The sequence below is a fragment of the Macrobrachium nipponense genome, chromosome 2 (assembly GCF_015104395.2).
Source record: "Macrobrachium nipponense isolate FS-2020 chromosome 2, ASM1510439v2, whole genome shotgun sequence".
Lineage (NCBI taxonomy): Eukaryota > Metazoa > Arthropoda > Malacostraca > Decapoda > Palaemonidae > Macrobrachium > Macrobrachium nipponense.
In genome coordinates this window covers 45,160,733-45,183,715 of record NC_087201.1, presented here as the reverse complement: position 1 = coordinate 45,183,715, position 22,983 = coordinate 45,160,733, and the positions used below count along the sequence as shown (strand labels likewise).

At 45.0% G+C, this 22,983-nt stretch overlaps 1 protein-coding gene across 1 annotated transcript in view; it reads left to right on the top strand.

Annotated features, from left to right (window-relative positions):
* LOC135221176 (rootletin-like) overlaps window positions 1-22,983 on the top strand; it is a 364,024-nt gene that overhangs the window by 174,569 nt on the left and 166,472 nt on the right. Inside the window, exon 17 of the mRNA XM_064259000.1 lies at window positions 5,091-5,271. Coding sequence (XP_064115070.1) covers window positions 5,091-5,271 — 181 coding nt within the window. The remainder of the gene's footprint in view (window positions 1-5,090; window positions 5,272-22,983) is intronic.

Genomic DNA, 22,983 nt, shown 5'->3' with positions numbered 1-22,983 from the left:
TAGGGAGGAAGGGGAACTTAGTAGTCCAGGGAGTTCAGTCGAAGAAGAACCTCCTGTAGCTTCAGCTGTCTCGGACTATAAGGTTCTTGTGCGGCTGTTACGTTCATCCTTCGGGGATAAGTTTCAGCCGGCAGCCCCTAGGTCTCCTCCCTCTCAACTTTCGTCTTCTAAGTCTGTTAAGACCCCTGAGTTCGTCGAAATGAAGACGTCGCTTTCGACCAAGAGGGCTTTCAAGAAGCTACAAGATTTTATGTCTCGAAGGAAGGACCAGGGCAGACCACTTTCGCCTTCCTCCCTCTAGACTCTCAGGGAAAGGAGGAATTTGGTATGAAACCAAGGAGGACGTGGGAGTAAAGGTTCCTTCGTCCGCTCTTGGGGACTTCTCCAGTTTAGTGGACGCTCAGAGGAGGTCCCTCTTATCGTCTGCTAAGGTGTCCTGGACTCCTGTGGAGACGGACCACCACTTGAAGGGACTGCTGCGCACTTTGAGTGTCTTTAATTTCTTAGACTGGTGCTTGGGAGTTTTGGACCTTCAGTCTAGAAGTCCTGATTCTCTCAGTCTGGGGGAGCTGTCCAGGGTGTTGTCGTATATGGACAAGGCCCGTCAGGGATGGTTCGGAGAGCTAGTTTCTCATTTTGGAACGGCTTTCTAAAGAAAAGAGCTCTTTTATGTAATTTTACCGCGAAGTCGGTTTTTTCTCCCGCTCAGAAAGCGGAATTGCTCTTTGCGCCTCTTTCGGACCATCTCTTCCCCCAGGCTATGGTAAAGGATCTTGCAACGAGTTTGCAGGAGAAGGCGACCCAGGACCTCTTGGTACAGTCTTCAAGACGCCCAGCAGTTCCTTCCACATCTTCATTCGGTAAACCCCCGAAGAAAGTCAAACCCTTTCGCTGGGCACCCCCTCGAGAGCAGCTCCTGCGAGGGAGAGGTTTTTCGAGAGGAAGAGCTTCATTTTAAACCGACAAAATCCACCAAATGAAGATCTTGTCCTTCAGATGCCAGTCGGGGCTCCAGGCTGAAGTTCTTTGCGGAGGCATGGAGGCAGAGAGGGGCGGATCCTTGGACTCTCAAGATCGTAGAGCAGGGTACAAGATCCCCTTTTTACATCCTCCTCCTTTAACATCAACTCCCAGAAACCTCTCTCCGTCTTATCAGGGAGAGAAGAAAAGTATCCTTTTCGATCTTTTAGACCAGATGGTCGAAAAAAGAGCGGTGGAGCAAGTCTTGGACCTGGGGTCACCGGGCTTCTACAACAGGATTTTCCTGGTACCGAAGCAGTCGTCGGGTTGTGCCCAGTCCTGGATGTGAGCAGGCTCAATCTTTTTGTGGAGAAGAACAAGTTCAAAATGGAGACCCCTCAGTCGGTGCTAGAGCCTTGAGACCTGGCGACTGGATGGTGTCTCTGGACCTGCAGGACGCGTACTTTCACGTCCCCGTCCACCTTCTTTCAAGGAAGTACCTGAGATTCGTCTTAGACAACAGGGTTTGGCAATTCAGAGCCCTTTGTTTCGGTCTCAGCACGGCCCCGATGGTTTTTACAATGATAATGAGGAATGTAGCGAAGTGGCTCCATTCTTCAGGGATCAGGATATCCCTCTACCTCGACGATTGGCTGATCAGGGCGTCGTCGAGACGAAAATGTCTGAAGGACCTTCAGTTGACGTTAGCCCTAGCAAAATCTCTGGGTCTTTTGGTCAACTCTGAAAAGTCGCATCTGACCCCGACACAGTCCATCGTGTATCTGGGGATTCAGATGGATTCAGTGGCTTTTCAGGCGTTTCCATCCCAGGAACATCAGCGGCTGGGTTAGAGAAAGTCGCAGCCTTCCTAGGGAGAGAAGCTTGTTCGGCGAGGGAGTGGATTGAGTGCTGCTGGCACCATTTCCTCGCTGGAAAAGTTTGTCTCGCTGGGAAGACTGCACCTCTCAGGCCTCTTCAATTTTTCCTTGCGGAAGAATGGAAGTCGAAGGAGGACCTGAATGCGATCCTAAGGATCTCAAACAAAGTAAAAGACCACTTAAGATGGTGGCTCGACCCTCAGAAGTTGCGAGAGGGCTTCTCCCTAAATCTTCTGAGCCCCGCGACCTAGTGTTGTTCTCAGACGCTTCCATTTCCGGTTGGGAGCAAGCACTAGGGGGGGAGGAAGTGTCAGGCTCCTGGAGAGGGGAACAGGTAGCCTGGCACATCAATGTAAAGAACTGGCAGCGATATTCCTGTCGCTGCAGTTCTTCGAAGACAAACTGTCAGGCAAGGTCGTTCAAGTCAACTCAGACAGTACCACAGCCCTTGCATATCTAAAGAATCAGGGAGGAACTCACTCCAGATCCCTTTTTCTCCTTGCGAGGGAAGTTCTGCTATGGGCAGACGCAAGGCACATCAAGATCCTGACGAGATTCGTGGCAGGGGTTTCAGAATGTCAGGGCGGACCTTCTCAGTCGACGAAATCAGATTCTGCCAACAGAATGGACCTTGCACCAGGAAGTCTGTCAACAATTATGGAGATTGTGGGGACGTCCTCTAGTCGACCTGTTCGCTACGTCGAGGACGAAGAGGCTTCCTCTGTATTGCTCCCCGGTTCTGGATCCAGGGGCAATTGCGGTGGACGCGTTGCTCTGGAACTGGACAGACCTAGATCTTTACGCCTTTCCCCCATTCAAGATCATGGGGAGGTCATGAGGAAGTTCGCAGCTTCAGAAGGGACAAGGTTGACTCTGATTGCCCCGATGTGGCCAGCAAGAGAGTGGTTCACAGAGGTCATGACTTTCCTTGTCGCCTTCCCAAGAACGTTGCCCTGGAGGAGAGATCTACTCAGATAGCCATCACTTCAAAAGATATCACCAAAAACCTCTCCGCTCTGGCTCTGACTGCGTTCAGACTATCGAAAAGTTGGCCAGCGAGAGGCTTTTCAAAGGCAGCTGCGAGAGCAATCGCTAATGCTCGAAGAGCCTCTTCAAGAGGTGTCTACCAGTCTAAGTGGGCCTCCTTTAGGGCATGGTGCAAAAAGGAAGGAATTTCCTCTTCCACACCTCTGTGAACCAGATAGCAGATTTCTTACTCTATTAAGAAATGTGAGAAATTGGCATGTTCCTACAATTAAAGGTTATAGGAGTATGTTGTCTGCCGTTTTTTGCCACAGAGGACTGGACCTCTCCGACAATAAGGATCTACACGATCTCTTAAGGTCGTTCGAAACCTCCAAGATTCTACAGGCAAGACCACCCTCATGGAATCTCGATGTGGTTTTGAAACATCTAATGCTAAGTCCCTTTGAGCCTCTCCATGAAGCTTCTCTAAGGGACTTGATGAGGAAAGCGCTTTTCCTAGCTTCTCTGGTGACGGTGAAGAGAGTTAGTGAAATCCAAGCGTTCAGTCACCTAGTGGGCTTCAAGGGGGACAACGCTGTCTGCTCGTTGAGCCTGTCTTTCTTGGCAAAAAACGAGAACCCGTCTAATCCTTGGCCGAGGAGCTTTGAAATCAAAGGTATGTCGGGTCTCGTGGGTCAAGAACCAGAGAGAGCCCTGTCCTGTCAGGGCTTCTCAAGTTCTATGTTAATAGAACTAAAGAGATAAGAGGTCCCTCAGGTAATCTCTGGTGCTCGGTGAAGAGACCAGATTTGCCGTTGTCGAAGAATGCTGTGGCTTTCTTCTTGAGGGACGTCATTAAAGAGGCTCATTCATCTTGCCAGAAGACTGATTTGAGCCTCTTTAAAGTGAAAGCTCACGAAGTCAGAGCCGTAGCTACTTCTCTTGCCTTCCAAAGAAATATGTCTATCAAAGATATCCTTAATAGCACCTTTTGGAGGAGCAATTCCGTATTCGCCTCACATTACCTCCGGGATGTGAGAACGATTTACGAGAACTGTAGTTCTTTGGGGCCTTACATTTCGGCAGACACAGTTTTGGGGGCTGAAGGTAGCTCTCTCCCTATCCCTTAGCTTAGTTTAGGTTAGTTTTTATTGTGTTTTTGGTTGATGGTGAGATCTTCTGTGGAAATCTTCCATTCTTTAGTTTAACTGTCAGGGGTTTTTTGGTTAGTTGGTCAGGTGGTGGTCGGTTGCTGTGTTACTGCCATATGTTTGGCTAGATGGTCTTGTCACATTGAGGTCATGTCCCCGTTGACAGAGCATCCAGAGTGCACCAGCTCTACAGGTCTACACCTGGCTGGCAACTCTGATAAAAGCAGAAGCAGGCTTAAGTGACAGTAATCACAGAGTCTACTTTGCTATCAAGGTAAGGAACCAAGGAAGTAAATCTTTTACTTAATTTAAGTTTCCTAAAAATCCTATTCTTCTGTCTTTACCCCACCATCCCGAAGGTGGGATTCAGCTATATATATATCTGACAGGTAAGTTTCATGAACAAAATGTTATTGTTATAATACAAATAAGTTTGTTCATACTTACCTGGCAGATATATATAATTAGAGTGCCCACCCTCCTCCCCTCAGGAGACAAGGGTCATGAATAAAATATGAATAGAAAATGGGAATGGTTCCTGATCTACCGCCTCCCAGCGGCGGAATGGGTACTACCACCTGCCGCCACTACGTGTGCCGCGAGTTTTGAAATTCTGTCGGACGTCAGAAAATCGCTATGCTATATAATCCTGCCAGGTAAGTATGAAACAAACCTTAACTTGTTTATTAATAGACAAATAACATTTTCTTGCTTCTTTCTTGTTCCTTTGATATTTCTTAGTCTCTCATATCCTCATCAATGGAAAGATGTGGAATTTAGATATCTCGTGTTGGAGCAAAATTGATGTGAATTGAGTATGACCCTTGAATGCTGTTAACAGTATTTTTAAAGTATGGGGTTATTCTTTTGTGGTCTTATGACTGCACAATTACTGGCAAAAGTAGCCACAGTTTTCTGTATCTTTACAAAAAGATTAAGAAGATTCTGGTGAGGAGGTTTTATTTTGATTTTCATGGTTATTTCAAACAATTAGCAATTGAAAGGCTTTTTAGTTGCAGACTTTTTATGAGAAGTGTTGTTTTTGTTTTGCAAATGTTTTAAATTGGTGAAGACATTGGTACTTTATTTTCATATACATGTATATGATGGTTTCAATACCTCTTTTTCCTAACAGTCTCGAAGCGCAACATCTTTAGTTGAGCGAGGAAAAATAAATGTACATAGCTGTCAGGCGGGAGATGCAGTATTATTGGTTTGGGATGAAAATCACCTCCATTACAGGGTGTTTTTAGAGTCGAATCCACACTTGCATTTCTTACATACTGACTCTTATGGGCCACTTCATTTATCAAAAGGTAAGTGCTTGGTTTCCAACTTTGTTAATTTTAAATCACAGTCATGTGATGACATGAGGGTGTAATTTTTAAATCATAGACATGTAATAACATGAGGGTTTGTATATTTTTTTTTACTATAGAGCATTCATGGTACTTAACCCAAGAAATGCATCAGTAACATTTTACAACAGTCCAGTGTTGCAGCTATCTTGACAAAAATGCTACTCTTCAGAACATAATACATAACTTCACCAACACCTTTGTAATTGTACTTCCTGCATGTATCATCAAAATAGTTTTTTTTTTCTCTTTGTTATTGTGTTATAAATCATCAAAGTTACTTTTATTGCGCGATGTGGCATTTTGCCTGATGAATATGAGGTGGTGCAGTAGTACCACGGGTAGCGGGTCTGTCAGTTGGCACTCATGGGTGGGAAGGGAGTTTGGTATAATGGGCTTGTTGTTGGGCCCGGTTGAGGATAGTGTATTTTTAATTTCTACACTCCTTGTTATGTTGTGATGTTTTAAACTATTTTTGACAAGTAACTATTACAACTTATTGTACTGTATATTGGAGAGTTTTTTGATAATGAAAATTACTTTATATTTTCAAATCTTGGAATATAGAATTTTTTTGTTTAAAAAAAATGAATGCTCTTTCTAGTTGCTGTAGCAGTATTTACGGTTTACGAATAGTTTATTTACTTTGTAAAAATTTGTTTATTTATCTGTTCATTTAGTGACTATTATTACGAATTGCTCTTATTTGATATATCATATTTAGACAGAATATTCTATTTTTATTACTTACAAGTTCAATAATAAAATTCTATCATATTTGAAGGAAGAAAGTTGAATATAGTGCTTGCTCTGTTTCATATGATTCAGCAAAATTTTCCAATTTGTTTTTAGTAGGTTTTGTTAAGCTTTAAAATTATAGTATGTGGTACTTCCATAATTCTGTCTAGTAATACTTCTTTTATTCCTAGAAGTCATTAATAACATTTGAGCTCATAGATCTGGTTAAAATTAATAGTATGATGATAATAATAATAATGATAATAATGATAATAATAATAATGATAATGATAATAATAATAATAATAATAATAATAATAATAATAATAATAATAATAATAATAATAATAATAATAATAATGTGGCGCCGTGGAGGAGTGGCGCCGTGGAGGAGTGGGTTAGGTCGTCAATAGACTTAAGTCAAGTTAAGCAACATTGGCTCTGGTCAGTCGTTGGATGGGTGACCGCTCTCCTCGGCGTTGATTCCTTGGGAAAGGATCTTTACCATAATTTCCTCAGTCTACTCAGCTGTAAATGAGTACCTATCCTGATGGGGGTCTAGGGTCCAGCTATGGGTTAAATAGCAAACTCAGCAATGATGGAAAGAAATGAAGGATTAAACGACAACGACGTAAATGGAACCTCTGGCAAACAGAGGAGCTTCGTCTTCGGGCAACCAGGTATTCAACCCAATTGAAGGGGAAGACGGTCAGGTACTTGGAGGTCGTCATCCAGCAACTGATCACCACAACGACAATAATCAACAGCCTGAGATTGGAGCTACAGAGGCAAAAAGGAAGAAATGGACAAGAGAAGAAAATAAGGAAATATGGAGATGCTACATCAGAAGCAACCCGACGGAGAGAGGATATAGAAGAAGATTGGTCAACATCTGGAATGAGAGGAATAACACCCCCCAAACAGAGCAGAGGCTGGCAGACCAAGCAAGGAACATAAAGAAAAAGAACTGGCTCTCCCCAACAGAAAGAGAAGAACTGGAAAGGGAAATGTCACACGACAACGAATTACACGAAGACGAACTGAGAGACGATGCCAAAGAAGACGACAGGGAGGATGAGGTACCAAACAACGACACACGAAGAAACACCGACGAAGTAACAGAGAGGACGGAATGGGTAGAAAAGATTAGACAATGGATGGAGCCAGATACAGAGAGAACAAAGATCCCCTCCATGAAAGCCTACAACACCAAGAAATTAAGGGAGAAAACAAGTGAGGTCAATGAAATACTGGGCATAATACAGACCACCAGTATCACAGAAACAAATAACTTGACATATGCAGGAGCAAGATTAGTAGCAGAACTGATGGGAATTCGAACACCAACACCACCAGCACAACCAACCCAACAGCAACCAAAACAGCAACCTCCTTGGAAAAGGCGCCTGGAAAAGCAAATCATGGTGATGAGATCTGACTTGAGTAAACTGAAAGAGATGGCAGAAAAAAAGGCTAAGAAGCAAGAAAACAAAGGAGGAACTCAACGAGAAATACAAAGTACAAGAGAGGGGACTAAACAACACAATAGAAGATGTAAAACAGAGGCTTAAGGCCAAAGCACATAAGATCCAACGGTACATGAACAGGAATAAGGGATACCAACAGAACAAACTATTGGTTTGGAACCAACCAGAAAAGACTATACAGCCAACTAAGAGGGGAAGACAACCACCCAGAAATTCCCGAAGCCGAACCAAGTAAGAGACTCTGGGAAAACATATGGAGCAATCCGGTATCACACAACAACATGCAACATGGCTCCAGGAAGTCAAGGAAGAAAGAAACAGGGACGAATAAAACAAAGAATTACAACAGACATCACGACAGACACAGTCAGACACCAACTAAAGAAATGCCAAACTGGAAAGCCCCAGGTCCCGATGAAGTCCATGGATACTGGCTCAAAACTTCAAGGCCCTACACCCACGAATAGCAGAACAACTCCAGCATTGTATCTCAAATCACCAAGCACCCAAATGGATGACCACAGGAAGAACATCCTTAGTACAAAAAGACAAGAGTAAGGGAAATATAGCCAGTAACTACAGGCCTATCACCTGCCTAACCAATAATGTGGAAGTTACTCACAGGTATCATCAGTGAAAAGGCCTATACAACTACCTAGAGGAAGACAAACACCATCCCCCACCAACAGAAAGGCTGCAGAAGGAAGTGTAGGGGCACAAAAGACCAGCTCCTGATAGACAAAATGGTAATGAAGAACAGTAGGAGAAGAAAACCAACCTAAGCATGGCATGGATAGACTATAAGAAAGCCTTCGACATGATACCACACACATGGCTAATAGAATGCCTGAAAATATATGGGGCAGAGGAAAATACCATCAGCTTCCTCAAAAATACAATGCGCAACTGGAATACAATACTTACAAGCTCTGGAATAAGACTAGCAGAGGTTAATATCAGGAGAGGTATCTTCCAGGGCGACTCACTGTCCCCACTACTCTTCGTAGTAGCCATGATTTCCATGACAAAAGTACTACAGAAGGTGGATGCTGGGTACCAACTCAAGAAAAGAGGCAACCAGAATCAACCATCTAATGTTCATGGACGACATCAAGCTGTATGGTAAGAGCATCAAGGAAATAGATACCCTAATCCAGACTGTAAGGATTGTATCTGGGGACATCAGGATGGAGTTTGGAATAGAAAAATGCGCCTTAGTCAACATACAAAAAGGCAAAGTAACGAGAACTGAAGGGATAAAGCTACCAGATGGGAGCAACATCAAACACATAGATGAGACAGGATACAAATACCTGGGAATAATGGAAGGAGGAGATATAAAACACCAAGAGATGAAGGACACGATCAGGAAAGAATTATGCAGAGACTCAAGCGATACTCAAGTCAAAACTCAACGCCGGAATATGATAAAAGCCATAAACACATGGGCAGTGCCAGTAATCAGATACAGCGCATGAATAGTGGAATGGACGAAGGCAGAACTCCGCAGCATAGTCAGAAGACCAGGAAACATATGACAATACACAAAGCACTACACCCAAGAGCAAATACGGACAGACTATACATAACACGAAAGGAAGGAGGGAGAGGACTACTAAGTATAGAGGACTGCGTTCAACATCGAAAACAGAGCACTGGGGCAATATCTGAAAACCAGTGAAGACGAGTGGTCTAAAGAGTGCATGGGAAGAAGGGACTAATAAAAGTAGACGAAGACCCAGAAATATACAGAGACAGGAGAAAGACAGACAGAACAGAGGACTGCACAACAAACCAATGCACGGACAATACATGAAACAGACTAAAGAACTAGCCAGCGATGACAATTGGCAATGGCTACAGAGGGGAGAGCTCAAGAAGGAAACTGAAGGAATGATAACAGCAGGTCACAAGATCAGGCCCTAAGAACCAGATATATTCAAAGAACGATAGACGGAAATAACATCTCTCCCATATGTAGGAAGTGCAATACGAAAAATGAAACCATAAACCACATAGCAAGTGAATGCCCGGCACTTGCACAGAACCAGTACAAAAAGAGGCATGATTCAGTGGCAAAAGCCCTCCACTGGAGCCTGTGCAAGAAACATCAGCTACCTTGCAGTAATAAGTGGTACGAGCACCAACCTGAGGGAGTGATAGAAAACGATCACGCAAAGATCCTCTGGGACTATGGTATCAGAACGGATAGGGTGATACGTGCAAACAGACCAGACGTGACGTTGATTGACAAAGTCAAGAAGAAAGTATCACTCATTGATGTCGCAATACCATGGGACACCAGAGTTGAAGAGAAAGAGAGGGAAAAAAAATGGATAAGTATCAAGATCTGAAAATATGAAAATAAGAAGGATATGGGATATGCCAGTGGAAATCGTACCCATAATCATAGGAGCACTAGGCACGATCCCAAGATCCCTGAAAAGGAATCTAGAAAAACTAGACGCTGAAGTAGCTCCAGGACTCATGCAGAAGAGTGTGATCCTAGAAACGGCACACATAGTAAGAAAAGTGATGGACTCCTAAGGAGGCAGGATGCAACCGGGAACCCCACACTATAAAATACCACCCAGTCGAATTGGAGGACTGTGATAGAGTTAAAAAATAATTAATAATAATAATCTGTATATATAAAAGAAAATTTCTGTCTGCCTGTTTGTCTTTTTGCTATGCATGCCTAGACTTTGAAAGCTAGGGCCACCAAATTTTTACCATAGACTCCCCTCCCCCAGGAAGGTTTTAGTCAAAATCCAAAATTCAAGGGCTGTTTCTAAGGGGGCCTTAACCCCTCTTTTTCACACACCCCTTATTTTTTACAACTTTATGAGTTGACAGCAAACTTGTTGGATTTTTCTCAACTTGTTTGGCTTGGGAAAATAATAATTTAATTTCTGGGCCTAACCTGTGTCGCTACATGAAATGTTCCTATAGCACTCATTTCTAAGGCATAAATATTGCTAAATATACAAGAGAAAAAGCTACATGGATTATACCAGTATAAACCTGGTTCGGTCACCCCTATATAGGGTGTTGGTATAAAACTGGGGCGAGTGAAACCACTACCAGAGGTCCCCTGCCATTTAGTCCCTTCCTTTCTCAATTTCCCCCGTTCCAAAGAAGAGCTGTAACAAAGCCATCTACTGCCCGCCACTGCTACAACTAGCGCCTTGATCGTCATTCCTTTTAATAGCACTAGTGTATACACACGTGTTTTTTGGATGTCTGAGCATCAGGAATCTTTGCTATCTAAGTTGAGTACTGCAATTATCAATTTCTTATTGTAAGGGTAGCGATCTTAATCATAAGTATGTTTTAGGAGTTTGTTTACATAACGGGAGCCCCGCATGCACCGCTCCCGAGTCAGCCATTACATGCATCGCTACCTGTGAACTTTTTATTCATGACGACTTTCAATTGGTCATCAATACTAATTGTAGTCGTGTTGATATTGATTTTAGCATTTTCTCAAGAATTTGCGAGTTTATTATAGATATCCTGACATGTTATGATATGTATCCTGGCGTGAAGGTCTTCCTAGCCTACCCGCCCAGACCTCATTGGTTTGGGAAGTAGGCTAGGCTGGGATTCCCTTTTACTACCCGTATTGGCTTCTCCCCACTCCGATTCGTTGGATGGGGATCCTAGCCTTCTCCCTTTTCCCTTGGTCTTCTATGAGGAGGATACCTCCTTCACCTGACCAGGCCGAAAATTCATTGATGGAGGGGTGTATGGCCCTTATGGACCTTTTTATCTGTTCCTTGAGCCACCCTGGCCTACCGATCCAGATCGTGATTGAATTTACGTTTTTGGAAGGTTAGGCTAGCTGCTCAGAGCCTCCCTGGCCGACCTGACCAGATCGTTCTGATTGTACGAAGGTTAGGCTAGCCGCTCATTAGAACAGTATACGCACTTATCCCCCTCCTTCTCCTCATTTTCCCTTATCCCCTCTCGTGCCAGGGCTATTATATTGTGTTAGTATCATATGATATATCGTATTGTTGTATTGTACTCAGTAGACAGTTGGCCTATAGGCCGGCTGTCCCTGTGATCGGTTGGATCCACGGCTTATCGGGAGGTGTTCCACCTGGCCGGTGGTAGTGACCAACTGCTACCTCAGGTAGCCATCCGAGCCCCATCCCCTATTGCGGGGGGGAGGGTAGGGGGTACAGCCGGAGGAGTGGTACTCCTTGCCTTACGTAGTGGGGGTGGTACAGGGGTGCCCACCCAGGCGAGCCCTGGTAGACCACCCGGCTCGTCAGGACGGTATACACCGCGTACTACCTCATCTCGCCTTTCCTATCCCCAGTCCCCTATCCATCATCTATCCTTCCGCCCCAGCGGGTCCGGGATCCAGCTAGAGCTTGTTCAGTTATGCACATAAGTACGATCCCTCATATGATCAGATTCAGGCCTAGGATTTACCTATTTTCCCTGTCTCGATCCTTTAGCTGGACCCGGAGATAGAGAGATAGTATTGAAGGGGAACTGGGCCCGGAAGGACCATTGATACAGTGCTCCGGCACAGAAATTATTTAGTTTTAAGTTATGTTATAAGCTTTCGGTTTGTTACTACGCCGGGCATTCCTACCCCGGCGGGTATCCTAGGACCGAAGCACTTTGGTTTCCCTTCCCTAGCTCCCCCCCCCCCATTTTACCATTGTACCTCTGTGCCCTACTCCGGTGGCGGCAGACATGAGCTAAGAGAAGCGATCCTAGTTTACTAAGAAGCCTCTCCGGTGCCGACGGATTCAGGCCAGGTTTAGCCTTTCCCTGTTCTGTTGGTACCAAGCCTAAATTTGTATAAAAGACTATGAGGAGAATGCATAACGGGGCTGGAAAGCTGGCGGGAGAGGATGAAATTGAATGCCTTATAGTGCATGCCGCCAGAAATTTTTACGGCGACTATAGGGTAGAAATACATGTTCCGCCAGAGTCATCTCCGGCGGGTCTACATATAGCGATACCCTGGTATAAATTTTAACTTAGTGCATGTTCCGCCGGATACATCTCCGGTGGGTCCATATAGTGATACTCATGTATCAATTTTAACTTACAGATGGTACGCTGTCAGGAGACAGCATGTACTGCAATCCTGCAGCAGCCGTGCGGGCATGAGGTATGCTGCACTCATGCAGGTTGTGCAGTCCAAGTGGACGACTTGTTGGTCTGGCACCCAGATGGGTGCGAAATCTGCTACAATTTGGTTTTGGACCTCACTATTGAGACGGTAGGTACCAGTTCATTGAATGAGATATTGGAAAATTCCAGAGACATATTGAGATAGTTATCAATTAAGTTAGGATAGATTTTAAAAGTAACTATCTCTTACAGAACCCCCAAGCCGTCAAGGATTCGGCCCTCTCCACCCTCAAAATCTGGGTAGGAGGATTTGGCCGGAACGTTAAGGCCAAACAGCCCTACATGCTTGTCTCATTCCTCTTCTTCTTCATTTCAAGGGTTTGCCAAGAGACCTACGACTTCTAGGGATAAGTCGGGGTCGGTAATCCCTAAAGTTAAAGCCAAAATAGACACCCATAGGTCTATTACCAAGTCCCTCCCTAAGCCTTCCAAACCGAAGCCCCTTAGTTCGTCGTCAGCCCCCAAACTGATGACGGACGCGACAAAAGCTGCTACACCTAGGCAGGGGTTGAGGTTAAAAGGATCTAAACCCAGAACCCAGGACCCTGGATTTGACCCAACAGCTTTTTCCAGCATGCTGATGCAAGAGATGGGGAACTTAGTCCAATCCAAGTTCCAAGAGATCTCAGCTCAGCTGGTCTCGAGCCTGGAGACGTCAGGTCGGTCAATTCAGTCTTTGGCAGAAAGACTGAAGAACCAGGAGACCTTGATGCAGGGAGTCCTCCAGTCCAGACAACCACAACAACCCTTGGCGGTTAGCAGCACATGCCCCCTTCTCAGAGGGCATGCTGACGATTGAGGGTTGCGGAACCTGGCCAGTAGAAGACTGAATTCTACCCACCGGGTCTACAATTTCCTTTTTCAGGTTATGCCCGCCTGACGGAGGAAGCATTGATCAGAGAGGACAAGGTACCTAAAGAAACTGTCATCTTTCCCAGAGACCAAGCTCAATCAGCCTGGGTTTGAACCCTAACAGAGTGGGAGTGCACTAACACCAAGCTGACTCGCCACAAGAGTCCCTTCACAATGTTTGTGGTGCCAGATGACACTCCCACTCCGTGTACCTCTAAGGTAGTAGAGCTTACACTTCAGGCAGCAGCAGAGGACAAACCCATGCCTCAGATCAGAGAAACGGATTTGCCGTCCGTGCTGTTCACGGGAGGAATGGAGTGCTGGGTGGTAGATGCCCCGGCAACGTTCTCTGTAGGCAAGCTAAGCCAAGACTGTGCTACAACACTTTAGCGAGAGCTTACCCAGGCTCCCAGAGGCACTGCTGAAGGCGGAGTATGAAGCCAGATGTCGCCTATGTAGGTCCATCAATTCCGCCACTATAGTGGAAATGACGACCCTGGTCTACACGGACGAACCATTGTTCAAGATTCTGATGAAGTCATTACTTCACACCTTACAGTGTGATGTGTATGACTTCGCAGTAGCCAGGAGGAACTGCAGAAAGCACGTCTTGGCCGATGCTTCCGTTCGCCATGAACCAAATAGGCTCATCAAAGCTTCGATCTGGGATGCGAACCTGTTCCCCAAGACCGTAGTGAACAGAGTCCTGGGTGAAGTAGCAAGGGTCAACTAGAGCTTGCGAGTTCGCTGGGGCCTGATCCCCAAGAGGAGGTTTGAATCCTCTGGAGCACAGCCCAGGGGTAAGAAGAAAGCTAGGAGGTTTCAGTCCTTCCAGACTACCCAACCTCAAACAATGGTCCAGGCTGTTCCAGTAGGCCAGCTGAATCAACCATCCACCTCAAAAGCTCAGCCTCAAATCCAGTTCGTGCTGCTGCAGAGCCAACCCTCTCAGCAGCCCCAAAGCTTGGCCACTTTTACCTCTTCACCGGCCTTTAATGCCTCCTATGAGAACCAGGGGGTATTTCACGGATACAGCAGGTTCGCAAGAGGTAGTCGAGCCAGAGGAGCTTTCCGCAGAGCTGGCGGAAGAGCATCCATCCGGCAGAGGAAGAGTCTTCAGAGGAAGGCGGGGTAGCCGACCCTCGGCGAACCAGTGAGACTTCTCAGGTAGGAGGGAGGCTGTGCTTATTCAAGAACCGCTGGGAATTCAGCACTTGGGCGCACAGCATAATAGCAAAAGGTCTGGGATGGAGTTGGAAGAAAGGGCCTCCTCCATCAACCAATTTTTATCAACATCCAACGGCGGACCTAATAAAGTACACCTAAGACCTTCTTCAAAAGAAGGTAATTACATAGAGCAAATACTTAAAATTTCAAGGACGCTTGTTCAGCGTTCCAAAGAAAGACTCAAACAAGCCAAGAATAATATTAGACTTGTCTCATCTGAACTCATACATTCAATGCGACAAGTTCCATATGCTAACCGTTTCGCAGGTACGGACCTTACTTCCCCGTGGGGCCGTCACCACCTCTATAGATCTTACAGATGCTTACTATTATGTTCCGGTAGCAAGACACTTCTGCCCCTTCCTAGGCTTCAGGCTAGGCAAACAGGCTTACACCTTCAAAGTAATGCCGTTCGGGCTCAACATAGCGCCCAGAATATTTACAAAGATAGCAGAAACAGTAGTACAAGAACTGAGAGCTCAAGGGATAATGCTAGTAGCCTACCTAGACGATTGGCTCATCTGGGCCACAAACGACAAAGAATGTCTCAAAGCAACCCACAAAGTGATAAGATTTCTGGAACACCTAGGATTCCAGATAAACCACAAGAAATCCCGACTTACTACGGCACCACGGTTTCAGTGGTTGGGAATACAATGGGATCTCAATTCACACAAACTTTCGATCCCGCCGGAGAAATGAAGGGAAATAGCAAAGGCTACAAAGGACTTCCTCAAAGGCAGACAAACGGCCCGGAGGAACCAAGAAAGAATCTTAGGTTCACTCCAATTCGCTTCAGTGACAGATGTTCTACTAAAAGCCAAACTGAAGGATATAAACCGGGTTTGGCGGACCAGAGCAAACAGGAAATTGCGAGACAGAATTTCCTGCATCCCTCAGATATTACGGAAGAGACTCCGTCCATGGACAGAAGTCAGGAACCTGGCAAAATCAATACCATTACAGTTCCCTCCACCAAGTTCAGTGGTCCATACGGACGCCTCACTAAGCGGCTGGGGAGGATACTCCCAATACGAAAAGGTTCAAGGCTCTTGGTCAATAACACTCCGCCAGCTTCATATCAATGTTTTAGAAGCCATGGCAGTATTTCTAACCCTAAGGAAACTCTCTCCGCGAGGAGGATCCATATCAGGTTAGTATTAGGCAGCGCAGTAATAGTCCACTGCATAAACAGAGGAGGTTCCAAATCAAGCCACATAAATCATGTCATGATAGCAATCTTTTCATTGGCAGCAAAGAACCAGTGGCATCTGTCAGCAACTCACCTGGCAGGAGTAAGGAACGTAGTGGCAGATGCACTGTCAAGGACAACTCCGCTAGAATCGGAATGGTCCTTAGACGACATGTCATTCAAATGGATCAGTCAGCAGAGCCCAGGTCTCCAAGTAGACTTATTTGCCACAGAATCCAACCACAAGTTACAGTGCTATGTGGCTCCCAATCTGGAACCCATGGCCCAGGCCACAGATGCCATGTCCATAGATTGGAACATTTGGCAGAGGATTTACCTATTTCCTCCAATAAATCTACTAATGAAAGTCCTGGACAAACTCAGATCCTTCAGAGGACGGATTGCGCTGGTAGCTCCCAACTGGCCCAAGAGCAATTGGTACCCGTTACTAGGGGAATTGGGACTCCGTCCCCAACGGATCCCCAATCCTAGGCTAACACAATTAGTACAAACGAGGACTGTTTGCGCTTCCTCAAGGATTCAGAATGCCCTAACTTTATGGACTTCATGAAATTTGCGGCGCAAAAAGATGTCAACATGGATCCTTAACACCTTGTTTCTAGAATCAGACAAATGGGAATCTACGCTTAGGCAGTACGATTCTGCTGTAAAGAAGCTAGCCTCTTTCCTGAAAGACTCAAAAGTAAAGACAATGAATACGAATCTGGCTGTTACTTTCTTTAGGACCCTGTTTGAGAAGGGCCTAGCAGCTAGTACTATTACCACAACTAAATCTGCTTTAAGGAAAATATTCCAGTTTGGTTTTAACATTAATTTAACAGATTCGTATTTTTCGTTGATTCCGAGAGCTTGTGCTAGATTAAGACCAGCAGACAGACCTCATACAGTCTCCTGGTTTCTAAATGAGGTACTTAAACTAGCTTCAGACACTGACAATGAATAGTGTCCTTATACAACCCTTCTTAGGAAGACTTTATTCCTGGTAAGCCTAGCTTCAGGAGCCAGAATATCAGCACTATCAGCTCTTTCTAGAGAACCAAATCATATTGACTTTCTTCCATCCGGAGAAGTTCTATTGTTACCAGATCGGAAATTCTTGGCTAAGAACAAAGATCCTCAGAGCAGGTGGTCCCCCTGGAAGATTGTCCCACTTCCACAGGATCTATCCCTTTGTCCAGTCAAAACATTGAGATCATTTTTAGACAGAACTTCCAATAAAACTTCAGGTCCTTTATTCATTAGAGAGAATGGTGGAACAATCTCACTAAAAGCAATTAGACAACAAATTCTCAATTTTATTAAACAGGCTAACCTGGAATCAGTCCCACATGTACATGATGTCCAAGGAGTAGCTACCTCAATTAATTACTTCCACCACATGAACTTTGATGACCTTAGAAAGTATACGGGATGGAAATCACCGAAAGTATTTAAACGCCACTACCTTCAATCCTTAGAGGCCCTTAAATATTCAGCAGGGAACATTGTTTCCCCTGACACAGCCTAGTCATGTTGAAATACCTAGTCGTAATAGATCTTGTCCTTCTTTTAGCTCTTTCTCTCCTACCTGCCTTGCTTATAGCCCCTAGCCTTCACCTCGGTTTTTTCACTTGGATTGCACAATTGAAACATTCTTGTACTGTATGTATTTAACTACTATTCATATATGTAAAATATCTTATATTACTTGGTGTAGTAATCACCCTGGCCTTACCAGAATTTGGTTGTGGTATTTGTATATACTCTATGGAGTAAGTACCTAGACTTAAGATATTTGTTAAAAAATGTACTTTAGATTTAAGGAAACTTGATTAAAATAGGGTAGACTTACTTAAAGAGTTTAATTTCTCCCTTCCAGTAGCCTTGTGGATTTTATATCCAAGTTTGTGGGACCTATTCTCTGTTACTATTTCACAGAGCGACACAGGTTAGGCCCAGAAAAGGGATTTTGACAAAGGAAAAATCCATTTCTGGGCAGTGACCTGTGCCGCCCAGTGAACCCACCCCTTGTTTCCTCACCCTATAGGCCCAAGCTTGGGTGCTATTTTCAGGAATGACGATCGAGGCACTAGTTGTAGCAGTAGATGGCTTTGGTACGGCTCCTCTTTGGAATGGGGGAAATTGAGAAAGGAAGAGACTAAATGGCAGGGGACCTCTGGTAGTGGTTTCACTCGCCCCAGTTTTATACCGACACCCTATATAGGGGTGAGCGAACCAGGTTTATCCTAGTATAATCCATGTAGCTTTTTCTCTTGTATATTTAGCAATATTTATACCTTAGAAATGAGTGCTATAGGAACGTTTCACTGGGCGACACAGGTCACTGCCCAGAAATAATAATAATAATATGGGTGTCTGGATGATTTTTAGTTTCTATTGAAGTTTCTCAATTTCTTAAATGAGTTTCTTTGTATCAGCAGGTAAATCATGCAGCTGCTGTCCTAACTTGATTTTTCCTTGATGGTTCAGTAGAGCTTTCTGCCATACCTGAAAGGCGAATGAAGCCAGGGGTACATCTATGCCATATTTACAACTGCAAGTGGACTTAAAGAAATTTTTGGCAATTTTTCACTGGTGTTGAAATTTGGTAGGGTCGGGGGAGCTCCTGTTTGCTGGAACCAGAATGACTCATCTGGGAAAGTCTGGCTGACTAATGTAGTCACTGATTGGTTGGCACCAGGTCCCAGGAAGTTTAGTCATAGAGCGTGCTGCTAAAGTAGTTGGCGGCATAATTGCTACCTAAGGGGTGTGCTATGCCATTCTCCTGATAGTGTGAGGGAAAAGAAAGGTCTACTTGGTTATGTCTTGCAATGAGTTTCATTGGAGGATGGCAAGGGCTTCCTTATATCAGAGGTGGCTATGGTCATTGTCACTGTTTACAATTTTTGCATTCCTTATGGTCTGCTGTCATTGGGGGCCACTGCCATGTTCCTTCATGTCGTGATGGTACGCTTCATCTTCATATAGGTGAATATCAATCCTTTAGGAGAGAGGTGTTGTAGTCGAACCAATGTACAAATGGCAGCATCCCTTCTCAGGGCATGATATTTGATAAACCACTCTTCTTCTCTTCCTGGGATCTTTGCTAGCAATGGGTCTATTCTTCATGAGTTACTGGGCAGTCTTCTGATCCTTGTATTGGATTGTAAGGTTGATTTATTTGTCTGCATTGGTTGGTTTTACGTGGGTGCCGATGAGGTTCTTCAGGGCTGCCACATCTTTCTTGTACTTGATGTTCATGTAGCCCTTATAGAATAGTCTAATGGGGGGGCAGGGGGGGGTCCATGAAATTCCTGACAATTCCACCTGTTGATGGCATTGCTCATCACCCTGGCAACCCAATGGTAAGGATACCTATTATCTACCAGGGTATGAGCAACGTGTTCGAGCTCATTGGAGGTGGTATTCCAAGAAAAACTGTGAGAGGGCACAACGAATGTAGGCGTTCATATCTGAACATTAAAATTTTCCCAGGCATTGACCGTTGCCGTAGAGGCAGAGCCCAATGTTGGTGGGCTTACAATGGACCAGTGTGTGAAAAGCCTTGAGGAGTGCTGGCGACATGGATGTCCAGATGGCACCGTCCATGTTTCTTTCACACATGAAGCAGAAAGCCAATGCTCCCTCAAAGGTGCCCCTTAGTGTGTCCTGTTCACCTTATTTGCCCTTGTTGATTGATGAACGGGGCCTCCTTAGTGCAGATCTCAAGCAGGCACCATAGCGATGCCTCTGGAAAATTCAATGTTGGGATGGAATTGTCTACAGAGATGATTCCACCACAGCATCAAATATTCCAGAGACATCTGTACGGTGCCTGCTCAAGATCTGCCCCAAGGATATCCTATTCATCGATCAATGAAGGAAAATATGGATGTAGATCACCCAATTAACCATGGGTTCTCGCTCTTATTGCACTGTTTGCCAACTTTTATAATGGGGTTTTTGAGCAGCGTGTCTCAAGTAGGATTGGAAGATTGCCCAGTATCTCATGAGGAACAGCCCTATCACTAGCAACAATCCCATGAAGAGGAGAGGAGTGGTTTACCAAATATACCTTGAGAATGGATGCTGCTGTTCATCTACATGAAGGGATGGTATGCCAACACTACATTAGGGAACATGACAGTGCCCCCCCAATGGCAGTAGATTGTAAGTATCACGAAAATCCTAGATGGCGACAATGACCATCACCACCACCACCACCGATATAAGGAGGTCCTTGCCATTCTCCAATGGACCGCGTTGCATAACATAACTCATCTTGAACAACCTGTGACCAAAACTCCTGGGACCTGGGACCAACCCATCGGCGACTACGTCAAGTCAGCCAGACTTTCCCAGATGAGTCATTCCATTCCCAGCCAATAGGAGGAGCCCTTTCAGCTTGCGCAACCAATAAAAAATTGCCAAGAATTTCTGTAAGCCTGCTTGCAGGGATAAATATGGCATAGATTTACCCATGGCTTCATTCGTCTTTCAAGTATGGTAGAAAGCTTTACCAAATTGTCAAAGAATGAATAAACTTTGGACAGTGGCTGTGTGATATATCTGCTGCTACAAGGAAACTCATTAGAGGAATGAGAAACTATAATACAAACTAAATGGGTCCAGATGTCCATACTGGTCAGTGAAGTTTTTTGAGAGAGGACTTCTTCTGTAATAATATACCGTAATAATAATAATAATAATGAGTTTTAAATTCTGAAATTTTGGGTCGCGCTAATTTTCTGTCTTTTGGTTAGGTAACAATGACCCTGGCCGATTTCAGGGAAAGAGAGGAACCAATTGGCAAAGAGCTCATTTTGTTTCTGCCGGCTGATTGCTACGGACTGGTTGTCTGCTGCAGTTAATTCTGGAATTCTTGACTTTTCCTTTTGTTTATCAGCATGCAGCCATTGGGACAGTCTGGAGCAATTTTCTTCTGATTGCCTCTCAGAAGGGGATGCTCCCCCAATGCCTGCAACTCCCGAGGCGTCCGCGCTGTCGGAAACAGTCAAGCACCCATTGGCGCCAGAACCCTCTACATACTATCAATAAGTGCCAGAACCCTCTGTGTACTATCAACAAGTGCCAGGTAGCATCCACTTGTGTGGAGTCACAGCAAATTGCAGTTGCGCCCGAGTGCCCATCGGCTCTTCCTCCTCCGGCAGCTCCCGCTGGTTCAATCAAAGTGGACCCTATTCAGCTGAAATTGGATAACATTTTAATTTGTTCATGACACTTACCTGTCAGATATATATATAGCTGTATTTTCCGAAGTCCGACAGAATTTCAAAACTCACGGCAAACGCAGTGGTCGGCCAGGTGGTTAGTACCCATTCCCGCCGCTGGGAGGCGGGTGTCAGGAACCATTCCCATTTTCTATTCAGATTTTTCTCTGTCGCCGGTCGGTAAACAACTGTTTACAGACCTCCGCCTAGGATTTTGGATAAACTCTTTGTTCACTTGAGTATTTGATTGTCTCTTGGTTTTTGAAACTTGCTCGGTGGATTGGCATACGCGATTGTGGTTTTTCATTGGATTTGGTTTTGGATTTCTCTAATATGTCTGGATCTTCTGCAACTAGATTTAGAGTGTGTACCGTGCTAGAGTGTAAGGTTAGGCTACCGAAAGCTTCGGTGGATCCTCATACAGTATGCACGAAATGTAGAGATCATATTTGTTTGATGAATGATAGGTGTAAAGAGTGTGAAAGGTTGACTGAAAATGAATGGAAGACTTATGATTCGTATGTTCGTAAGCTTGAAAGGGATAGAATCAGAAGATCTTCCTCCAGAAGTGCTTCTGTGAAAAGTAAGGGTAGTAATTCGCATTCTAACCTTCCTGTAGAGGTTGTTACATCTAACCCTGTGTATTTGCCTTCGGGCAATGAAGTTATTGCTTCAGAAGGTATTGCCCTTTCTTCCATCATGGAGTCGATTCGTGCACTAGAATCGAAAGTGAGTGCATTGAAGACCACAGTGAAGTGTAGTGGAAACATTAGTGCCCCTAGTGTAGTGGAGGGGGCGTCAGATTGGTCCCATAGTGCCTCTAGGAATAGACCTCTGCCGGACTCCCAGGACTCAGGGAATGGACATGTCGAAAACCGAAGGAGGGCTACGGGAAATTCCCACCGGTCTGGCGTCCCTTCAGCAGATCCTGTGGACGCTTCCCAGGCTGCCAAAGCGTGTGATCGAGCACAGATATTGAAGGAGTGCTTTTCGTCCTCTGAGGCGTCCTCTCCTTACCGGGGATGGAGCTCTCAGAGGGCCTCTCACGAGGAGAACGAGTTTGACACTGGGTGAGGCGGCCAGCGTCTTTCTCGTCCTCTTAGGAGAGGTTTTAAGGAAGGGGACGCTTCACGTCCTACTTCTCGTCCTGTTCTTTCATCATCACCCGAACACTTCGAAGAATTGACGCCTAAGAAGAGATGCAGGACGTCTTCTGATGAGGACGCTTTTGAGAACTATCATCGTCTTAGAGTTCAAAGGAAGAAGAGGGCTTCAATTCGCCCTTCTTCGCATATGATGAGTCCTTCTCTTGAACGTGGAACTTCACCATCTAATGAAACTCGTATGCAGTTTCGTCAACGATTGTCGGCTTTCTTCGCAAGGGGAGAAGAGGAGCCCCAAAGACGTAGAAAGGATCTTTGGCTTCCTGTTAAAAGATCGAAACAACCCTTGTCGGCTTCGCCTCGTTCCTTAGCCTCCCCTTTGTGGTCCTCTTCTGGATTCTTCAGACTCGACCGAGAACACGCAAGTGTTTCCGGAGAGAGAGTTTCCAGAAGTGGGAATGCGGACAGAAGCGTTAGGTGTCGCACAGGCGGCCCTCGGTTTTGTCAGGAGGATGAGAACGATCAAGAGAAGCCTCGTACCGACGTTCGCCGGACTTCTGCATCAACTCGACGCCTCTATCATGAGAGAGCTTACCAATGCCAGAAGTATCAGGGCGTTCGAGAAGGCTCTAAAAGTCAAAGAGAGCAATGTTTAGATTATGTTTCGGATCTTACCCCTC